The sequence below is a fragment of the Rissa tridactyla genome, chromosome 1 (genome assembly GCF_028500815.1).
Source record: "Rissa tridactyla isolate bRisTri1 chromosome 1, bRisTri1.patW.cur.20221130, whole genome shotgun sequence".
NCBI classification, from domain to species: Eukaryota; Metazoa; Chordata; class Aves; order Charadriiformes; family Laridae; genus Rissa; species Rissa tridactyla.
This window is the reverse complement of record NC_071466.1, coordinates 125207373-125222717: the sequence shown is the minus strand read 5'-3', so window position 1 is coordinate 125222717 and position 15345 is coordinate 125207373. Positions and strand designations below refer to the sequence as shown.

The 15345-nt window shown below is 40.1% G+C and overlaps 1 protein-coding gene across 9 annotated transcripts in view; it reads right to left on the bottom strand.

The window, feature by feature from the left end:
• The window catches only part of IMPG2 (interphotoreceptor matrix proteoglycan 2), a 65932-nt gene that overhangs the window by 45081 nt on the left and 5506 nt on the right, over nt 1-15345 (bottom strand). For all 9 annotated transcript variants that reach the window (XR_008463543.1, XM_054184052.1, XM_054184047.1 and 6 more), the window contains 2 exons: nt 14551-14811; nt 4576-4742 (listed from right to left, as the gene is read on the bottom strand). Coding sequence is in view for 8 of the 9 variants with exons in the window: in XM_054184052.1 (XP_054040027.1) it covers nt 4576-4742; nt 14551-14811 (428 nt within the window). In the remaining variant the exon portion in view is untranslated. The remainder of the gene's footprint in view (nt 1-4575; nt 4743-14550; nt 14812-15345) is intronic.

Sequence of the window (15345 nt, the reverse complement as noted above, 5' to 3'; positions counted from 1 at the left end):
AGATAGGGTAGACAACTAGACTACAAAAAAAAAAGTTCTTTAGACTGTTACAGCATTTGGTTCTCAATCTGCAATAAGTCCATTGCCTAGAAATATTACAAATAGAGGAGAAAAATGCGAGTGTTGTCCCCAACAGCTTTGCTCAGCCCTAACAGGTCGCAGAGGAAGCAGAAGTTTGTATTGCTCTGCTGCAGAGCTTGGATGTGAGGACGGGGCACTGGTGGAGTAGCTTGGGAGCTCACCACACACCCAGACCACCTCCTGACTGCACGCCTGGTCAAGCAGGTCCCAGCAGTTAGAAGAAGAAACAAGGGAAGCACTGGCAACTGACTCCCCTTTAATCTTCTTATTTACTATAACAATAGGCTGCATATGAAAATTCAATGAAACCCCTGGTTTCATTTCATATTACAAGCTGCACAGAATTAAAGAAAAATTGTAGAAAGAAACAGGCAGGGAAGCCTTTTTTTTTTGTAGCTAAACAAACCCTCCCTGAAGACTCCTCAGAACACGCAGAAGAAGAAAGTCTTCTCTAAAGGACAGAAAAAGCAGAAAAGCGGGTGTCAAAACAGTTTGACCAGCTACTCCAGAACTGCTGCGTTATTTCAGAAATGTATAAAGTCAAAAAATGTGCCCAGTAGCTATGTGGGTATGTTACAAAGAATATCATATACCAGCTGTAAGTGCTGCCATGAACAACACAGATTGTGCTGGTTTGCCAGCAGTGCTGCGATCTCGTAGCAAGAAGTACAAGGCTCCTGGGAAATTGATAGTTACTTTTTCTTGTGTTTCTCCCCTCTTGGATTTTTCAGAAATTTTCTAGCACAAGTATGAACAAGGTCACAGTTGCAGAGCAGAGTGGAAGCAATTTTCGTCAATATCAGAATTCTAGACACACACACCTTAAGCATAGAACAACCACTTGAACAGGATGAATGAAAACATTCTACATAATACGGAGTTATACTTCACCTGAAATAGAGCTACACAAGCAGAGTTAGTTTACATGAAGGAAGGTTTACATGAAGAAGTATACTGCAAGCAAAACTCCCCTTTGGATTAGAATTACTTTCTCCTTTTCCATTTATTTTCATTTATGCCAAGATTTGAAAAGAGAGAGAGGGATAACAATCCCACACTTTGTAAATCTACTTAATATCCAAAGAAATTAGTTAGGCTAGTATTCATCCTATGTAAAGTACTTTTATTTAACATAATCACATAGAAAATAAATTGACCAAATTTTGGGGAAAAAAAAAGAATATTTAAAATCATTATTTCTGGTTGACATAAATCTGTAAAGCTGATCATCTGCTCTTTCTGAAAATCTGGCAGGTGATTTACTTTAAGAACCTGATGAAAACACAGTATATGTATTATATATGATTGTATAACATGCATATATATATAAAAACACACACAAACAATAAATTCAATAAACACAAGAGGCAATCACACAGAGGCAGGCCTCAATTCTCCAAGACAACATGTGGTGCATAGCTTGCTTATTAAAGAGCAGCAAAAGCCTTGCCTTCTGAGGCACACTTCCCCTACCAGTAGAAGCCATCTGATGGCAAAAGATCCAATTCCATGTACATGTGCCTTCACCTCCACCAAATTAATCAAGTCTTTTTGACGGACTATTAGAGACTGAACAACATTTTTCCTGAAGGAAAATGTACGAGAGCTGGGACAAGAGCTAGTCTAAGCTCCAGCTGATATCCAGTAAAAAAGTGTATCAAAAGCAAGAGAAATAGAATTTTTCTTCACATGAACTAAGCCATACTGGAGCAGATACTACAACATCTGTAGGTGTGTGACAGTGATCACCAGGGATTAGAGGAAAAGGTAAGAAATAAAACCAGGAAGGAAGGCTAATTAAGTGTCATTTACTTACATTGCTCAAAACAGAAACTCCACACTACAACAAAAATAGCATGACAGCAATCATTTTGATGAATTATTGAGAGCAAACCCCAGAGATTTATTTTGCCTAATTTTCAGATAAGCTGAACTCCTTTTGAGAAAGAGGGAAAATTCACAGCATGTACACTTCTAAGTATTTAATTTCATGTTGCCATTTACCAAAAAGCAATACAGAAACTCTAGACTAAGATTGCCAGAAACTGCCAACATGCACAATACAAAAGAGGTGGCAGATCAATGCTATGGCAGCAATAGCCAATATATACCAAAAGAAGAACAGAAATACTTTGATCAGCTGCGGGCTCTAAACTAAATTCTTGAAATTAACCACAGATGATTCACAGACACTGTAGAGCAGAGGAAGATCAGAAACAAGTGGTATTTAACGAGGCATGTAATGGCCAGACAAAGAACTACTGCCAACCACATACGCTGCTTTTCTAAAGTGCCAGGCAGAAGTGAGCCTTCCTTTTAAGCAAATGAGAATGTGGACTATTGACATGTATCACACATGGACGCTACAGAGCACTGTGCACACTGTGAAACGACGGCAGCCCTTCAGTGAGAAGTGCTCAGCACCTTACAGATCAAACCTAAGGGCTGAAAAAAAAGAATATATGGCGACAGCTGACCATGAAGAAATGAATGAACATGCTGTAATGAGAGAAAAAAAAAATCCCACAAGTAAGGGAAAAGCAACTTGGTCAACTTAGCTGGTGGAAGTGGAAAGAACAAGAGGGTAGGACACAGTGCTTTAGAAAGCGCACTTGGTCACACAGGCTGAGTCCCAGTTCTTACCACCACATTAGACTGGAACAAGCAACTAGCAGGGGGAAGGATGTTATTAAAAGCAGCGTTGTAACGGCCGCAATTATTTGAACTTAATGTTGTCAGAGCTGCTTTAAAGAGGTTTCATACTCCGACAAGCATTTTGTGCATGAATGCATAGGAAAAAGAGTGGGTCAGTACTAGAGCCAGCAATTAAATCCACGCTCTGACCTATGTACTCAAAAACACACCATCAGACGTTCTGAAGGTGTCTGACTTAGGGATGGTATAGAGTGCTCTTGCCTTCAGTCTTCGGTTCAAATTTAAATTGAGTTCAGGCTTTTATTTCAAAAAAAGTCACCTGATATATTTGCGACATTTTATGTGGAGCACAGTGGTGACAGCATTCGATCCCCCTTAACAGAGACTAGTCTCCCATCAAATCAGCTCAGCAACCGTCACCTTTTATCAACTGTGCTGAAAGCAAATAGAAGGATGAGCAGTCCTTTTCCAGAATTTGCAATATTGAAGGGAATATATCCATTTACAAGAGAAAGGAAACCTAAATTACACATAAGCCATCTAAATAAGTCATCAAACACAGAGCACTGTATCTGACTCCACTGTAATGCTGAAGGGTCATACCCAAAAAGATAAAGCAGCAGTGGGAAGTTAGATGCACCGTCCTGCTTCCAAGAGTCATCCTGATTTCTTTTAATAAGCTCCCACTATAGATCATCTCACTACCAAAATATTACATAAAGCAATGACACATTCACTATGCACTTAAAAATTTCATGTGAATTTTATTTGTCTCCTTCGTTTTGCAAAGTCTTCTAAGGAAACAGTACCATCAGACATCAGAGAACCAAACTTTGGCTGGCATCCACCTGTGAAGACTAACATGCAGGCTCAGGAAAAAAAAAACACCCCACAACCCTCTCTCCTTTATCCACAACAGTTTTCATACTCACATTCCCTAGTCCACGTTCCTAGCATAGGAGTCCATAAAAAAGCAGAAAGGAAAAATCCATACTAGCAGAACATTACTAATTCTATGGGATCATACATTTAAGACCTATCATAAGTTTCATAAAACTACTCATTCATTAGCTTGTAAAAACAGAAGATGTTGTAATCTTAAAGAAGATCCATAAACCATACATTTTAATACAGCCTTTTATCCAGAGAAATTAAGATTGTACTGTATCTTAGATGCATACAAACTTAAGCACTTTATTTTGTACCAAGGGCATAATTTTAAAATTCCCAAACTCCTGAAAAGACATCTTCATGTTTCATTTGAGATAGGCTTCTTTAGTTTAGCTTAATGCTTCTTTTATTTGCTTTAAGCTAAGATAAGATTGCTTCAACTGAAATAACAGAGAATATATCCAGATGATCAGCATTTTTTATTAAATTGTTTTACACACTCGTACTCTGATTTTAACCTGTGCAAATTTGAAAGCATCAGAAATACAGTTCAGAACTTCCTGCTTCGAGTGCCACATGAGCAGAAGGCACCTCCACGTGCAGTTCAGAGCAGGAAGGCTGCTACATGCCACAGAGGGCAACGCGCCACAGCCTGCCTCATGTCATGCTGCCTTTTCAGTCAAGGAGTCTAGGTGTCATCTACTTGTCAGGAACACACCTACTGAAGGCAACATTCTCTTCATTGTTGTTGCTTTTGCCTCCACCAGATCAGCTACAACTTTGGGTTTGGAACTGCTCTCAGAACGACAGGTACTCAGAGCTGGGATACTTACACCTGTACATTTTAAGTGCTCCACATGTTTCCACCTGCCATATAGCAAGCTGCATGTTGCAGTGGGACATTATGCCCTTTCTCAGGAGAAAACACCAACCAGGTGCTGTACTCACCTTCACAATCAGACTCCGGTGCTCCTCAGACTGACTGAAGTTTGTGCCCATTTCAAAGATACTCATCGTTCCTTCCTCACACAAGTTCATCCAGGTGTGGTATTCTTCACGCTCTGGCAGTCTATCCCAGAATGTCTTGAAGACTTCCCAGACTGTTTCCTGACACACTGAAGGCACAAGAAAGGTCTGGTGTTAGTACAACAGGAGTGCTTCCATAGCATGGGTGGCCAGGATAGTACTGTCCAAATGTTGTGTGCTTTTCAGTACATTAATATATATAATACAGTGACTATACACCTACGTGTAAATGTGTAAGGTGTTGAAGGGACTGACAATGAAGATCTGGTGGATCTCCCACTCTCATACTGCTTCCCTCCCTGATCCTTTTTACTGAAGTAATTAATTACTTCCCTAAAGAAAAAAAGAAGAGAGCAAGAGAGAGCGCACTTGTCTCCTAACAACCATCAAGAACAACAGTATTTTCACTGACTGAAACTGACCTTGACCAATGGGTCAAATTTTTTGAAAATTCAGAAAACCAAAATAACACGGCAAACTTCCTCACAGAGCTTAATTTATAAGAATAATAGTTGCACTGATCAAAGTTTTAGAGGCTCAATCAGTAACAATTCCTTTGGACTCACCTTTAACACAGACTTTAAAATAAGTTTCAGAAATCATAACTGCGCTAATAATTTGAAAAACAAGGCAGGATGATGACACAATAACACAATATCCTAAGAGATAAGCCAACTTCTAACGCTACTGCAGGTATGCGCTGGGAAAGAACTAGATATCTCTGACTGAACAGACAGTCAGTGAATTAAGGGTTAAATTATCTTGTACTACGCCAGCTGCTTAAACACCCCAATCTTGCATGTGCTCTTTGCCAATCAGAGCAGTTGGTCACATAGCGCTCAAGCAAGAACCTCTCTGTGACCCGGGATAACTGAAAGGGAGGAAGATTTATAGGATTTTCCTTGTGTGCTGGAAGAGAACGCTAAAAGAAGAACAACTCTAAAAATCACTCACAGCAGATGCCAGCCTGGAGTAGTAGCAGACAAACCTGCTTTTTGGCCTTAATCGGATTTCACATACAGTTCAGCAGAGGGATGCTTTGCATTCAGGGAAAGTCTTGATATCATAAGCAAGACCCTTACAAGAGGCTGACTGTGAATCTACCTTTGGAAAGTCATTTTCTTCAATCAGCTCCAGGTTGCCAAAACCAGTACCTTACTGCTATTTCTTCTTGGTACTCTGCATTCTGAATTTGAAAATCTATGAAATGTACTTGCTTGTGTAAAACTTAACACATAGATCACATATGGAAAAATCCCTTCATTCAACGAAGAGATGGACATTTTTCTTAAATTCAAAGGCTTTATAAACAACAACCTTAAGGAACTGTTTCACATGCAGTAGCATCCGTAAAGCTTAGCTGATTCTGACACTCTGGATGCCACCACACAGAACTCCACCCTGAATTTCAGTTTATTAGAGCAGTTGAGACCATTTCTCCATTGTGGAACTCTACAGATAGACAGATATCTCTCACTTCCACGCCACGTTCCTGACAGCTTTGCTATACGGAGATCAGCCTTGTAGCTCATTTAATACATATGACTAGAGAAGAATACAGTCCTCAAACTCTGCATTAACTGTCAGTTGTATATTACTGCTCTAGCACCCTTCCAGCTAGCTAACTTTTAAGGGATGGTAATTAGGTAAGGAGATTCGGAGATGCTTCCAATCAACTTTGCTTATGCATCGCAATTAATCAGAAATAAATAGCCAAATTTACAAGCACCCGTTTATGTTACGCTTACTTCCTCAGGAAGCTTCTTTGAGGAAGCAAAGTCTTTGAGGCAGGGACCACGTTTCCATATGACCTCTGCACAGACCTCAGGCAATGAAGCCATAATCCTGCTCTGGGATTTCTGAATCCTGCTGGAGTGCTAATAAGCTTCCCAAAGTAGAATGACATCTGCGGTATCCTCTCTACCATCACACTCCTAAAAGCTGGGCATCCAGGAAAAGACTGTCTAATCCTACAGTTTTCAAATGGCAATAGGCAAAGGATTGGCTTTACAGTTACAAGTAATAATTGGCAGTAATAATTAAAGGCAGTTTTCCTTAATACTCTTAAATAAATTTAATCTCTTTTTTTTAAATAAATGTGATGAGACACTGTCTTGCCTGAATACAAGCTGCTGCTGTATGAACAGTTGGCCCAATCAGCTCCCAATAGATTAAGGATTTGTTGTGTGTCCTTTCATTTGGAATTAGATACCCCACTGAATTCCAATCCCAAAGGCTTTGTACCATCTGGGGGCTCCAAGCCCATTAATCAGACCTAAGCTCTCAGAATAGGGCCATATTTTCCGTGGAAAGAGGAAAGGGGACACGGATAAGGAGTCACATTCTGTCCTCTTGAGCTTGTGTCCTATCTAGCCATTTCCAGTGCAGCGAGCAGTAACAAGTTGGACAACATGGTGCAAATTGCTCCTGTATTCAGAAGGAAAAGGCTGGCCCATTTCTTCCTCCCGAGTAGTCTGAGAGTTTGTTAGTTCTGACACACAGGGAGGGATTAAAACCCCCAGGCAAACATGTACTGCAATTGCCATTTAAACACTTCTGTTAGCCTTGCCCAGGAAACTGCATCCTCAGCCACGGTGGGCTGCTTGCCGCACACAGTCCCCTGCAACCTTGTTGACATGCAGCCCATCTTGTCATTATCCTGTTTATTCCAACTGGCCAGTTTGTAAAGCAGGGGATTGCTTTGCTGGATAACAAATCCAGCCTGTAAGGGCTCAACCCAAGACCAGCCCTGGGCATGCTTAGACCTATATGGTGCTCAAGAGCAAATCTGTAGCCTGGCTAAGAAAAGGAACAAATTTGTTTCATTCTTTCTTTCTCATACACCTTTTTCAATGCTTTGTAGTTAGATGAAAGTTGCCACTGCAAGCACAGAAAAAGAACAGCACAGTTTCTTCATTGTGGTTCAAATCATGCTCATGTAAAGAAAGAAACAAGCGTGATTTTATCTCCCATCTCTTCTTCAGGTATGCCAAAGAGGGAGACAGTTCTTACCATGGCTTCATTGACGTGGCCACCCAGGGAACCGAAGAGACACCACCCTCACAGCGCATTCAAGTTCCACAACAAATGTGATTAACCTTCTTTTAACTTGAAGGTGAAGCCCACCCCTGTGGCAGATTTTTGACTATCTGCTGGCCAGGGAGGTTTTCCAAAGTTTCTTATCAACAAATTCTTGAGAACTCCCATATAAGAAAAACATGTTTTTCCTAAATAGATTATAAACATTCTGAGACTCTGTAGACAAAACTTGGAGACAAAAATGTAAACAAAGTTAACAGGACTTGACTTGAAGATTCAGTAAGTAACTATATTTTACTGTATAAAAACAATTCACTGTCTTTCCTTTCTGACCCTCCAGCAACTTGCCAGCATCTGTGCCACATATATTATCTACATATGCTGACAATAAATGAAGCAGCTTTTGACTAATATGTAAGATAAAAACTTCTTGAAACCAAAATAGAAAATAAGAGAAAATCAGAGTTGGGGGGGGGGACACACAACCAAACAGATTTATCAGTAAGCTTTTTGACTAGAAACGTAACTTTGAATTTTAAATATAAAATCTTTAAAGTAGATAGGGAATGGAAAAAATTGCAGCCTCGGAGCTTACCATAAATTGACAAGAACCCAACAGTTCAGAGTTACGACTGAAACTGCTTGCTTCAAACAATACGCTGTGTTAACATACTCCAACTACGAAGTAAAATAAATCTGCTGTACAGGCTTTGTGTTATGATCTTTCCAGGAATCAGGTTTCTAAGACTAGCTGCAAAAACCCTTAAAAACCAACCAAGCAGCCAGCCCTGCCAGGATGAGGAAGGACCTGCTGAGCAGACCCAGCGGCACTGCTGCCACATGCCACCTGCTTCGAAGATCAGCCCTCAGGGCATGTGGGAAGAGCCCATCTCTATGGCTAGATCTCACGCCAGACTTTCACTGGCCTGCTACAGGGGTAGGCACAGGCACTGATACGTGGGACAGCATTAGCAACACCAGGCCCTGGACGAGACAGGATTTGCAATGAGGCCCCTAATCCCTGGCAAACAATACTGATTAAAAGCATCATAAAATCGAGATCAATCTTTTAAGGCAGTGAGCTAAGAGCCTTGAAGCTACATGTGGGTGGGAAGGTAAGCTCCTCTAGAAAATTACTTCCTTCGCCCCATGGCTACAGTAATAAATAATGTGTATTTTAGTGTTAACTGATCTCTCAAATTTGTAATTTTCCTCTGAAGAATTCAAATGTTAAAAAATGAAGACTTATGAGCTAGAGAGAGGCTCCCTGCTACAGAGATGTGATCGCTCCAGCTGTCTACAGGAAAGGAAGCAGGTATGCAGAAGATGTGTAACTGACTGACATGATGAACCAGAATTCAGACCAAGAACTCAAACCAGACAGCTTGTTCTGCATTGTTTCTCCAAAGTACATTTTGCATGCACTTACTACATTTTGCATGTAGTCCATCCTGAAATGCCTCAGAAATTCAAGTCACTTAACTCATCACTGAGATAATTGTCTTCAAGTTGAGAGAGAGTGTCAAGGCAGCAAAAATGGAAAGAACAGCACATTTGGCCTGTGCCCTTGTGCAAAGGCACTTAAAGTAGGCAAGGTCTTGACTTTTAAAGGCTGTAACAGGTTTCAAAGGCTGCCTCAGAAAGACAGACATGTAGTAAGACCATGCGAATCCCAGCATATCTACTCTGGAAGCCGAAAAGCCCAGTCCTTGGGAGCTTATCTGCTTCAAATGCAGTGTTTACACTCAAGTAATAACTTACAAATAATAGTGAATATCCTGAAAAGCTTAAGATAAATTGTGTTTCAGCCAAAAGAAATTCCACGCAGGCAGGCACCACCTCTTTTCAGTCCTATAAATCTGTAGGAAGGGGTGGAAAAATGTTTATTTGAAGCTTCCTTTCCAAAAGACTTTACTGTTCTTTTCAAAACCTCCAGCTAAGATCTGTGACATGGATGATCTGACTCCCTGTCTCTCTCTGAAATTGCTACCTCATGCACCTGGGTAGGATACAGAGTCCCTGTGGCTCCAGCTTTACCATTCGGGATGCATTTAGCTCTCAAATGAGAGACAATCAGCCTATTACACTCAGTCAATGCTCAGGGATTTCTGAGGTTAATTGAGAGGGCACCATATGACAGCACTGGGCACCTAATAGGGGGTAGGTTGGCTTTCTGGCCATTTGTGTAAGTGGGCAGTGCTGGAGCTTAATCCCAGTTAAATCCCATTAGTGCTTCTTAAGAGTTGAATCATGTACAGTGGCTAGGAGCACCGAATCAGGCTGAACATTCTATTTTGAGGCAACGAGGCCAACTCCTTCTCTCTTTCTGCACAACTGAATGGCTTAATTGCAGTGGGTTTTGATAAGGACTACAGTGACAGGAGACTGACAGACACCTCTTAAGAGATATTTCCTGCAGACTCGTTGGCACTTGCTAAACAGACTAATATACACACATGCAGAGAATTCACTTCATCTATTGCTGAAATACTGCTATGTATGGCCTATAACATAGCAACCCTTAAGCAATATACACAACAAACCAGGATTTTAAATTAAAATAGTTGAATGGGAATTAACCAATCCACATAAAAGATTTTTTTTCTTCTTTGAACACTCATATACTAAACTCTATCACACAACCTATTCCCACCAGTAATATTTCAGTAACTACAAAGGAGTGTCTTTCATGAAGAGAAGCCAAGCTTTTTAGAAGCATGTGCTGACATCTAATAATTCAAATGTAGCGGGAGAGAGAATTAGACCTTCTACAAATAAACTTCAAAAATGTATTGGCTGAGTATGAGTGATGCATAATACGTGCCAGGGATGAGGGGGAAACAAAGAGAAAAGGCTCACTCAGCCAGACATGTTATTTATTGTATGCTTGTTTAGCCAGGTACTTTTTGTGACTTTTGACTGTTTGCTTTTATCATTATTCAGCAAGATTTGAACAAATTTGTAACATTTAGAATTTCAGCATCAAATTGAAACTTCACTCTTAACTCTGTCCATGTGCAGAACATAATATCATTATTTCTAATGCTTCAGTAAATAGATTTGAAGTGACCCAAGAAAGGGGAAAATGAGAAAGCTCAGTGCTATGCCCAAGATTACCAAATCCAGGGATTCTAATCATGCATTCATTCCTGAGAAGTACCTTTTATTCTTTTCAAAGTACCAAAATGTCCTTGTCTGTCATCAACTATGACAGACAAGAATACGATCTACTTCCTTTTTTGGTCAGTATCTTTAAACACTATCTTTAGATTTTCAGCTTTATCTGAAGCTCTGGCTGACAAAAATGGTTCTGGCAGAGACTCTCTGGTCTACTCTTGTGAAAAGAAGATGTACTCACTGACGAGCGTACATTGAACTGTTTAAGACAGTGGATCACAGTAGGAAAAAATGCAAACAGAATTCAGGAAAGGTAGCTACCAGAGTAACTACATCTCAGAGGTGGCAGAGACCAGCAGTATTAACCCTGAACCTTGGTGTCAAAATCCAGCAGGCTTTGTTTTACCCACCTAACAGGCATAGGACAGGGAAAATGGTGCAAGCCATGCTACCTTGCAAATCCTTGTTTTTGTTTTACTGGCTAATTCCCCTTCTAAATCTATTGCAATCCTCAACCATCTACTGGCAATCTACACCAAAGGAACTGGACAGATTCACTGAATTGTCTACATAAGGTGACTGGTCTGACGCAACTGACTTTTGGCCTGAGCAGGTATAGCTATTTTTCATATAATAAATTTTATTTAACAGGGGCTTGGGCTACCATCTCCCTGCCAGCAGTAAATAACATCATTATTCGTAATCAGCCACATACAGCACACTCACTATCTGAAACACCACTATTAGATTTCCACGAAATCTGTTTTGCGAAACCTCCAGTTGCCCATTGGACACACTTTGTGTTCATCACAACAACCCAGCTATGAACGACCACTAGATTTACATGACTCTTCCAGCAGCAACCATAACATTACCACCATTTAAAAGGACACGTGTTAAAAATACTCTATAAGATCCAACCCATAGACCTACAGTGCCCAATCTATAAGCATCTATGCCTGATTTTCATCCTTATATTCTAAGAAATGAAACACAAAGCCAGCCCACAGCAGCAACCTCCATATACGGCTACAAGAGACGCAGAGGCTATATTGTACTGGGGACCATAGAGACAATCATAATCCCAGATCCATCTCAAAAGAGACTGAAAATAGTATCTTCTGCTAATGCAAAACTCAGTTTGTTCTGCAGTGTGATTGACTGTAGGCATAAGTCAGCACTTGAGAAATCTGACTTGCAGGTGTAGAGAAACAAGTACAAAACCGCCCTTATTCTTGGCTGGTGCTTCTGACTAATACAGAAATAATAACAACTGCCAGTGAATAATCATATCATTACTTAGACTTTCATATGGAAGGGTGCTACTGCTGTTTTATAAAATACTGATTTTTCTCCAGATCCCTGTATTTTGCCACCCTTTGATTTTTTTTTAATGATTTATTACATATTTGTAATATCTCTTTGTCTTGTATCTTTCTAAGGCTGAAAAAATACAGATGTTGTAGTCTGGGGGGTGGGGGGGAAGCTGTATACTGTTAAGCCTACAGCTATATGACATAAGCACTTGCTTAAAGCTTCTGACAGAAATGTTCGTCAGTCAGTCTCTGACACTAATAGAGGTTTTAACAAGCTAGCAAAAGTAAATAAAGCTTGGAGCTACAGAGAGATAATTATGTTCCCACCTGCTTCCTTCTAAGGCAGATATAGATAGAACAAACATAACCTGGATAATCAGCACATGCAAACCTTTTCTTTTTTTCTAACAAGCTCTAACAACCTTTCTTTCCATGGTAGTGGCAAAGTTTTTTGCTAATAGTAAAGTAAAACTAAGGAAATAATAGACTGCACTGAAACCATCCTTTCCAGAGAAAGTATGGGATATTAGAATTATTCCTTACTTCAACAGATAGAGAATACAAAGAAGATTCTAAAAATGCAGACTGAGACTGAAAAATCAACTGATTCTGTGTACCTTCATATTTCTTCCCTTGTGGGGTCAGTTATTTTCCTAATCACTGAGAGCAGCTGGTCTCTGAATGCTAAACTGTGATGACCACCCTCTTTTCTAGGACTATTTTGTTGTCAGTGCAAAGTCCATCTCACTATTTTATCACTGCACCAACTCAGCTAGCTAGCGAATACACAGTTTCAAGAAAAAGCCAGTATATAACTCAATAACACTCAAGGAGCAGCTTTACTGTGAATGAAAGTAACAGCATCATCAACTCTCACTTACCTCAGGTGCATTTACTCAGGATGTGATTAACTAAACATCACCAAATACTTGTGGTGCAGCACATTGCCACTAACAGAAGGAAGATGACAAATTGCTTGAATCAGACCTTACTTGACTTGCTGCTAATTAGTCACCTCTGCTTCTTGCAGAGATCTTTTTCAGAAGTTGTAAGCTAAAAGTGCTAGGGGTGATCATAACATCTCTGCTCAAGAAATCCTTGTGGGTTGTGGAAGCCGGAAGTCCAGTAGGAAAGCAGATGGACTAGGTGGATTTTTGATTCAACCTAGGACCATCGAGTTCTAGATAAGCATTTACAACCTAATTTATGGATTTTTCTTCTTTGTTATTGCTCACACTTCTGCTTACTTGCCCTTACATACCCCTATCACAGATAATTATGGGGTAACTGCAGTTAAAGCACATAGCATGGATTCCTTTTGAGCAAAACAAAGAACAGTTGAGTGTTACTGAGTGTGACTGGGTGCAAAGCCCATCAAACTCTGTGTGATCATCTATGTCAACACCCCTCGCAAGCTGGGCACAATTCATATTTGAATGAGGCTCTGATCCCATATAATTCCACTTTGTTCTCCAAATACATTCTTTATGTTTACTTTTACACAGACACGCAGCAGCTCTCAGTCTTAATTCTTTATCACTGCTCTAAGTGAATAAATTGAATTACCAGTGGGACTTTCACCTGTAGGCAATCAAAAAAGTCTAATTAAACACGTGACTCCAAACACCTTTCCTTCCCCTTTAAGCGACAGCAGCTCCTTCCCATTCCACCAGTTACACACAAACATGTTAAGACACTATGAATTGTTTGAATGCTATAAAACAGACACACAGAAGTACCAGAAAGTGCTGCATGACCTTGATGTCCCATTCCAGTGTTGTCATACAGAAGGGTTTAAAATACATCATATTGCTGTAACATTTCATCACATGAAAGAAGCTGTTACTGGGAATATTTCAGCTTTTCAGAGAAAGTTCTGTCACACCAACTGCTACATCTTAAAAGAAAGACTTCATCTCTATTATACTACAGCCTGAAACAGAGAGATTGGCTTTCCTGACAAGAGAATACACCACGCTTTGCACAACCAGCCACAGTCAAAAAGTCACGTGGCTGAGACAGTCCTGCCTCAGACTTGACTCTTTTCCAAAAGATCCCTCACGGAATTCTACTAACACTCAAAGAACACTAAATAAATACAACAAGCTCTGCCATTTAGCTAACCTGTACATAACACCTATTTTTCTCAGCATTCAAATTGTTCTATGAGAAAGGGTGAGTAATTATTAAACACTAACTGTGGTTTCAGGGACTGAGAGCTTTTATAATGTATAAGTGTAACCAGAAGATGGTTTTTTAGCTCATAACAGCTCTCAAAAGGAAGATCATCACAGAAAACTAAGTTTCTTGGGCAACAATGTATTTCCTACGGCCTGGTATTTATCATGTCTAAAAGCTTCATCTATTTTTTTTTTTGTAAATGAACATTCTTTATCAATTACCCATGAGAAGCACAATCACTTACCTCTGAGTCTGAAATATTTCAGATGGTTGGCAATAGCCTGCTCAACAGATTCATCAGGGCAGATCTTAACTCCACTGGGAAACAGAATGGACCGCTTCCTTCGTAACAGCACATGCTTGTTGACCTGTTCAGCATCCACAATGCCAGTGAGCTTTTTCAACTCAGGAGGCAAAGAAAGGTTTGCCAACTTCCAGCCACTGAGCTGAGGGGCTGGTGAACCACCTTTAGCCTCTCCTCCTCCTGTAGCTGAATAACCTTCTGCTGTAAAATTAAAATCACACATAAATGTCTTAGATGAGATAGTGATGCAATCACACGTATCTTAATGCCATTACTCTGGTCTCTGAAGGAGGTAACTGTGCTTTTTTCTGTTAACAAAACCTGTCTGTACGACTGTACTACTATAAATAACCTTAATGTCTTCACAACATCCCATCAAATGTTAAAATAACTTAAAGCCCTAACCTTTTGAACACTAATGTTTTGTCTTTAACTTCCCTTCTGTGATTTGGCTTAAATCAATGGGACTATATTTCATAGAATCATAGAATCATTTAGGTTGGAAATGACCCTTGGGATCATCGAGTCCAATCATCAACCCCACTCTACAAAGTTCTCCCCTACACCATATCCCCTAACACCACATCTAAACGACTCTTAAACACATCCAGGGATGGTGACTCCACCACCTCCCTGGGCAGCCCATTCCAGTGTCTGACCACTCTTTCTGTGAAGAATTTTTTCCTAATGTCCAGCCTAAACCTACCCTGTTGCAGCTTGAACCCATTCCCTCTT